The following is a 7,916-nucleotide window of genomic DNA, read 5'->3' as shown; positions in this document are numbered from 1 at the left end:
TTCTCCTGATCATCTGCCTGCCTTTCCTGACGGACAACTATGTCCAAAACTGGGACTGGAGGTTCGGAAGCATCGCCTGCCGTGTGATGCTCTTCATGTTGGCCATGAACCGACAGGGCAGCATCATATTCCTCACCGTGGTGGCTGTGGACCGCTACTTCCGGGTGGTCCATCCGCACCACTTCCTGAACAAGATTTCCAACCGGACGGCGGCCATCATCTCTTGCTTCTTGTGGGGTATAACCATTGGCCTGACAGTCCACCTCCTCTATACTAACATGATGACCAAAAATGGCAATGCAAATCTGTGTAGCAGCTTCAGCATCTGTTACAACTTCAGGTGGCATGATGCCATGTTCCTCTTGGAATTCTTCTTGCCCCTGGCCATCATCCTATACTGCTCAGGGAGGATCATCTGGAGCCTGCGGCAGAGACAGATGGACAGACATGCCAAGATCAAAAGGGCCATCAACTTCATCATGGTGGTGGCTATTGTATTCATCATTTGCTTCCTGCCCAGTGTGGCTGTGCGCATCCGCATCTTCTGGCTTCTCTACAAATATAATGTGCGCAGCTGTGACATCTACTCCTCGGTGGACCTGGCTTTCTTCACCACCCTTAGTTTTACCTACATGAACAGCATGCTGGACCCCGTGGTCTATTATTTCTCCAGCCCATCTTTCCCCAACTTCTTCTCCACGTGTATTAACCGCTGCCTTCGAAAGAGAACATTGGGTGAACCGGATAATAACCGAAGCACTAGCGTGGAGCTCACGGGGGACCCCAGCACAAACAGAAGTATTCCAGGGGCGCTAATGGCTGACCCTAGTGAGCCAGGCAGCCCCCCTTATCTGGCTTCCACATCTCGTTAAATCACTATGACGAGAAGGGAGATTGCCACTCAGGCCTATGCTCTCTGGAGAGGCGATTTGGCCATTCGTTGAACAGGGTAACATCCTCAGACTTGGCTTATGCTTTCTTGGAACTTCTAGATTCGGAGAATCGGATTTAGAGAAACGGCGTGGTGCAGTGAGTGGGTTTTGGTTGCGAGGTGCAGCCATAGGAAATCTCAGAGGAACAGAAAGCAGAGTTTCCAGACAGTGGAAACTTCTCAGCCTCCCAATCTTACAGGACTGAGGAAGACAGAGCCCTGCCGAGTTTGAGCCCTAGATGCACCCAGACGCACCTCAGTTCTGCTCAAAGCCACGGATGGTCCTTCGTCGCTAGGGTCCTACCTAGCCTGCCTGTGGTCCCCAGTGGGGACAAGGAGAGCCACAAAACCGGAGGTGATCTCTACCCAGGTGTCGTTGATAAGCCAGTTGGTCACTTATGTTCAGTGGGACCAGTTTACCTTTCAGCCAGCCTTTAGCAGGAATGGAAGAGGGGAGGGGATGCAAAAGATTTGATTGTTCTTCGAGTCTCCAAAGAGGGGGATAGTCCCAGGAGGGACGAACTCACAGTGCTGGGGAGAATCAGGAACAAATTCAACCGAGCTGTTAAAAGGTTTTAGGGAAACAGTGGCTTCCCTCCTCTGCCTGCGTTTCTTATTAAAAGGTATTCAACCGTGTCCATGGTTAAGGGGGGTGGGGGCTGGGGGTGGATTCTTTGCTTGGGTTTCTGTACCTTAACATCTACCATTTCAATAAATTTTGACAGGAGACACGGGCTGCTGCAGCATTTTGTCTGGGTTAGGGTTCACGGAAACAGTCTTCTTACTTAAGACCTGGGTTATGGACTGTATCCTAGCAGGAAAATCTGGTGTACCGTAAAACAACCGCATAAGGCTGCAGAAGAGCCCTATCGTGAGACAGCCAAGGGGAATGGCACCGGTGGGGAATATGTAAGGTAGTTAGGTTTGAACGGCTGTACAGAAAAGTTTACAGCGGAGCTTTTCTCTTTACAGTTTGGTGAGCATTGCTATTAATAGCTGGATATTAAAAAAAAGAACCAGACCAGAGTGGGCTTTTTTTTTTTTCTACCCCTAGGAGAAGGAAGAGGAGCTTCCTATGGAATGGTTTCAGTTCCCAGTTTAGAGCCAGAAAGGAGATGTACCAGGCTGCGTCTGTGCCAGTTGAGAAACAAGAAGTTTCTGCTGTACTTTCATTTCCAGTTTCTGTCCCTCCTAGATCCTTTGGCAAGATGAGCCTTTTTTTTTTCCCCTCCCAAGCTGGATGCTGATTAAGAATTCAGATACTCTGGTTTCTCAGCCCTCGGTGGATGGCAAGAAACCAGGGACAGACAGATGGAGCGTCTCTTAGTTCAAGTGTTCGCAGTTCTCTGTTCTCTATTATCTCCGGCTCCTACAAGAGGGGATTTAAAAGCAAGGTTTGCCTTCTTCTGGAAGGCGGCAGACAGAGAAGCTCGGAGCCAAGCAGGGATTTCCCCAGCTCGGATGAGTCACGGGGAACCTGGCGGTGAAACTCCTGGTCCTCGATCGATCGGAGTCAACAGTTGACATTCATTTGTTTGGTTTTCGTGTGTTGAACAGCAACTGTGCGCCAGACACCGTTCTGGGTGGTGGCAATACGGCCAGGAGTTAAGCGGCTAAATGGTCTTCATCACACTGAACCCAGATTCAAGGCAGGGAGGCAGGGAGGAATGAAGGAAAGACATGGATGAAAAGCAACGGGTGTTGTGAAACCAGCCAGGTGTGACTATGGGAACAGAGAGGGTGGCTAGGGTGGGGATGGCCTCCAGGAGGAAGTGACATTGACTTGAGCCAGGACTAACTAGACAGAGCAAGCTGTGAAAATCTCTGAGCTGTTGGGGGGGGAGGGGGGAGTTGGGGGAGCAGGGAGGGGAGTGAGAGCAAAGGTCCTGGGGTAACGGGGAATGCGATGGGTATGAGTTAGTCTCCTAAGGGCTGCCTTAACAAAGAATCACAAACCGAGTGACTTAAAAGAATAGAAATTACCAGGCAGTGGTGGCACATGCCTTTAATCCCAGCACTCGGGAGGCAGAGGCAGGCGGATTTCTGAGTTCGAGGCCAGCCTGGTCTACAAAGTGAGTTCCAGGACAGCCAGGGGTGTACAGAGAAACCCTGTCTTGAAAAAAACCAAAAAAAAAAAAAAGAGTATTGTTAATTTTTGGAGGACATCTATCCAACATCAAGGTGTTGGCTGGGTTTGGCTCCTGACACTAGCTCTGCCAGATCTCGGTCTAACCCGTGACTGACAGCGCTCCTTCTGCTACTTGGCTTGTAGAAACCACCCTCCACCCCCTGCCTGCTGAGATTACAGGCATGTATGTACCCCCATGCCTGGCTTATGTGGGACTAGGAATCAAAACCAGGGCTTCATATATTCTAGACAAGCGCCCCACCCATCAACGCCATATATGTAAATATTGTTTAATTTATACAAGGGATTAGAGTATCATGGGATTGTGGCCCCATGAGTATCCTGGAACCCACGTGTGTGAATGCCTGTGTGTGTAGGCTCAGCTTGGGAAGGGCAATTATAATAGTTGTTGTTTTTTTTTTTTTTTAAATTTTAAGTTTTTATGTATTGTTGTTCTGTGAATGGTGTGCCTAACACCGCTGTTTACATATGGAGGTCAGAGGACAAGTTTGTGGGGTCAAGTCTCTCCTTCTAGTTTCACTCCAGTTCTGGGGATCAAACTCAGCTCTATTTGCAGCCAATTGCTTTCACCCTCTGAGGCACCTGGCTGGCCCCGGTTACCCATGTTACAATAATCTATGCCTGTCTGTATTTTCTTTTATGCCCTCTAAACTGTCTTGCAGCTGCTTTCTTTACTTTGGGATCATGACAGTTCTAAGAGCCGCACATTCCAATTACTCTGAACTGTGTAAAGAGAGACTTCCTCTTTTCCCAACAACCTCGTCCAAATGTGAGCCGATCATCCTCTAAGCCTAGATCCAGAAACCAGGGGTTCGAGACCATGCCCATTCCTGATGTCAGGAGCTCTCCTCCCTTTCAGATTTATTAGACTGTCCCCAATATCACTCTGGGACCTTCCTTAGAGTGGGAGACTCTGAATAGCATCCAGGATTCTAAGGACAACAACACCCCCTGGCCCTTCAACTGTGGCTCCGTTTAACACTCAAAACACTTCCTGGATGTGACCTGGTGCTGTGTGGGATCCACAGTTGACAAGCACCAGCTGCCCACACTGATGACCTGTCCAGGGGCCTCCGACCCCTCATCCTCACACCCCCGACTCTGCTTCTGTAATCAGTGACTTAAGAAACCAGTTCTTCAAGGTGTCTCAGACAGTGGCAGTGTTGGCAAAGTCACGGGGATTTACCATTTATCAACACCAAGGGATTTGGGTCAGCTCCGGCTGGCCCAGCTTTTGCTTCAAATCGGTGAAGTCTTCACAGTAGAACAAGGGTCTCCCTCCAGAACAGGTCGGCAGTCTCCTTGGGAGGCTGAGAAAGGAGGGTGGCTTGAGCCAGGGAATTAGGGGGCCAATCTGATCACTACAGGAAAACCCCCTGCCTCAGAACAAACACAAAAACAAAAGTCGGGGGCTGGGAAAATGGCTTTAGGCGGTCAAGTGCCTGCCACCCAGAACGAGGCGTGGCGGCACACATCTTGCATCTCGGCACTTGAGGAGGCTGGATCTCAGGAGGCTGAGGCCAGCCTGGTCTACATAGACAGTTCCAGGTCAGCCAACACGGTGCATAGTGTGGCTCAGTCACAGGAAAAACAAAAACAAAAATAAAAACAACAAAAACCAGAAACAAAACCAAACACTCCAGAAACCAAATGAAATAAAACAAGCAAGCAAGCAAAAAGCTAGACACAGCAGCATGCATCTGGACCCTTAAGGCTGAGAAGGCAAAGATAGCAGGGGAGGGAGGATGGTTGGGGAGGGGAAATCACTAGAGCTTATTGGCCTCCTGGCCTAGCAGAAATGATAACCCCAGGTTCGATGAAAGATTTTGTATCATTGTATCAAAAAGAAAGAAAGGCTATTGGGGAAGGCCCCTTCCTTCTACCCCTGGCCTCAGCATATACTTCCACTTGGATTTTGTTGTTGTTGCTGTTATAGTAACAGGAGAGCAGTGCCTGTTATAATGAGTTAATACGAGGGTCCCTGGGCTACAAAGAACTGCAATACATTCTTACCGTGTAGCCAGGTCCTCCCTCCCTCTGGAAACATTACCTCGGGAGGGAAGGGAAGATGCTCACGGAGTTCAGAAGAAAATGACAAGCCCCAGAGGGCTAACCCTGAGGCCCTCTAAGCAGCAAATACTTGCTGTTGGAGAGGAAGCTCTTCAGTAGAACTGCCTTCAAGTTGGGCTTGGCGCCACGGAGATACAGTTGTGTTGTGAGATGTCAGTCATGCCGGGGTGGGCTTCCCAGTGACTTGGCTGTCTTTTTATTTAGTTAGGTTCCTGAGAGTAACCTCAAGAAACTCACTGGTTCACGGGGCTTGACTTAAGCGGAATTAGAACTGTTTTGTCACCTGTCCAAGACGTCTTATCTGAGGCAAGCAGACATCTCTTGACACAGTCTCGGGAAATTCCTGACACTTCGGATTAGCTGGCACAAGAAATTAAAAGTAGACAGAGGAAGGATATGTCAGAGAAGACTATGAAAAGTTAACCAGGCTAGGATGGGATAGCAAAACATCTGTAGTGCCAGCACTCACTCACAAGGTCAGGCGGAAGGATCATGAGTTCAAGGCCTGCCTTGACTCCAAAGCGTTTAGGGTCACATGGTGAATCCCTGTTTAAAGAAATATAAACTTGGCTTGGGCAATTCCAAGTCTGTCACCTCACTCTTAGCCATGACTGTGACTCAGCCTGTGGACACTTCAGACAAGTCAGATTTTTCACACAGGAGAAACTACTGATCCCAAATCACTGCTTAGAAACGGCCAGGAAGGGGCCAGTGAGATGGCTCAGCCCATAAAAGGGCTTGCTGCACCAGCTCGACGACCCGAGTTCAAGCCCTAGAGCCCACATAAAAGAGCTGGAGGCGGTGGTGTGCAGCAGTCATTGCAACACTCCTGCAGAGATGAAAGGCAGAGAGGTTCATCGACCAGAAACCAGAAAGCCTTCTTCAACACAGAGGAATAAGAACACACACACACACACACACACACACACACATCTTACACAACAATGATCAATTCAAATTAAAAAAAAAAAATCCGGAGCTGGAGAGATGGCTTAGTGGTTAGAGCACTGGCTGCTCTCCCAGAGGTTCAGAGTTCAATTCCAGCAACCACATGGTGGCTCACAACCATCTGTAATGAGATCTGATGCCCTCTTCTGGTGTGTCTAAAGACAGCGACAGTGTACTCACATACATAAAATAAATTAATTGGGGCTGGTGAGATGGCTCAGTGGGTAACAGCACCCGACTGCTCTTCCAAAGGTCCGGAGTTCAAATCCCAGCAACTACATGGTGGCTCATAACCATCCNTAACAAGATCTGACGCCTTCTTCTGGAGTGTCTGAAGACAGCTACAGTGTGCTTACATGTAATAAATAAATAAATAAATAAATCTTAAAAATAAAATAAAATAAAATAAAATAAAATAAATTAATTAATTAAAAAACCCAAAAAGTAGCACTGGCCATTCACAGATGTGTGTGTGTGTGTGTGTGTGTGTGTGTGTGTGTGTGTTTTGGTTTGCACATTTATTTATTGTGGTGCTGGGCATCTGTCCTAGCAGTGCCGGAGTACGAGACAAATGCTCTACCACGGAGCTACAGTCCTAGTCTTCATTTTTCTATTTTCATCAGGGACAGTAGGGGAGACGCCTCCTCCCTGCCAACAGAGGGGATCACAGCTTCAGCTACTCCAAGCTGCGGTTCTGGGGGGGTCATGAGAGGTGCAAAGCATGCTGGACAAGATCCTATAATCTAGGAGGGGCAGTGGCAGAGGTGAATGGTCCTGATGGCTTCTGAGTGTAGTGGCCACGTGGCGAGAGAACACAAGGGGGTCCCAGACACTGAAGGACACTTTGTGCTTTGACCCACTGGCCCAGCGATCTCAGAGGAGTGAAGTGGCTCCGGACCAACCTTGGTCTCCGCTGCAGCAGAAACGGCGATTTTTTTTTTTTTTTTTAAACTAGTGTGCACAAAGACACGCTCTCTGCCAAGTGTTCCTCAGGTCAGGATTCGGGGCACTCTGCACTTCACCAGCAAGCCTGGGCTTCTAACCCAGCCCAGCTCAACTCTCTGGAAAAACTGCACCGTGTCAGCTATGCTATAATACTGTTTCTACCAATTACGTCCACCAACCTTTGGGAGCAATTTACATCTTGCCAGCCCAGACCTATTCATTCACCTGTGACCCGTGGTCAAATGCCCAGAGAAGTCCTTCCCAGAGAATGGAGAAGGTTTTTGTAGTGGTTTTTGTACATTGCTTAATAAGGCCGAGACTATGAAAGGAGAGGAGGCAGCTCAGTTGGTAAAATGCTTGCCACACAGACATGAGGGCGCAAGTTTGGTTACTGGCATTCAGCTAAAAGGCTGGGCATGGTGGCACTCACTTGTCATCACAGTGCTGGGGAGGTGAGGACAGACAGATCCATGGGGCAGACTGGCTGGCCAGCTAGACTCACCTACTTGTTCAGCTCCAGACCAACAGAAAGACCCTGTCTCAGAAAATAAGGTGAGGACTGGTGAAGTGGAAACTCGAGGGTTCTTTGGAAAGTCAGTTAGATGGCATTTTGCTGTGGCAAACACGTGAAGGAACATTTTGTTAAGGTGTGAAAGACTCAGGCAGACTCGTGAAGGAACATTTGGCTGAAGCAGACACGGGAGAGAGGATGTTCTGCTAAAGCAAGCACAGGAAAGGACACGTGATGAAAGACTCCGCCTACGACACAAATATATCGGTCTGCCTTACACTGCAAACTCGAGCTGCATGTGTCGGGACTCCATAGAAACTGCAACCAAAACACTTTGGTGATGTGCTGCGGTTTGTTGCCAC

The 7,916-nt window shown here is 48.7% G+C and overlaps 1 protein-coding gene across 1 annotated transcript in view; it reads left to right on the top strand.

The window, feature by feature from the left end:
* Positions 1 to 1,654, top strand: part of LOC110313078 (hydroxycarboxylic acid receptor 2) — a 1,939-nt gene extending 285 nt beyond the window's left edge. The window contains exon 1 of the mRNA XM_021187114.1: positions 1 to 1,654. This exon is cut by the window's left edge and continues 285 nt beyond it. Within this exon, the coding sequence (XP_021042773.1) occupies positions 1 to 872 (872 nt within the window). The 3' untranslated portion in view covers positions 873 to 1,654.
* Positions 1,655 to 7,916: the final 6,262 nt, after the last annotated feature.

Source organism: Mus pahari, chromosome 23 (genome assembly GCF_900095145.1).
Source record: "Mus pahari chromosome 23, PAHARI_EIJ_v1.1, whole genome shotgun sequence".
NCBI classification, from domain to species: domain Eukaryota; kingdom Metazoa; phylum Chordata; class Mammalia; order Rodentia; family Muridae; genus Mus; species Mus pahari.
The sequence above is the reverse complement of the archived record's forward strand: the minus strand, read 5'-3'. Positions and strand labels throughout refer to the sequence as shown.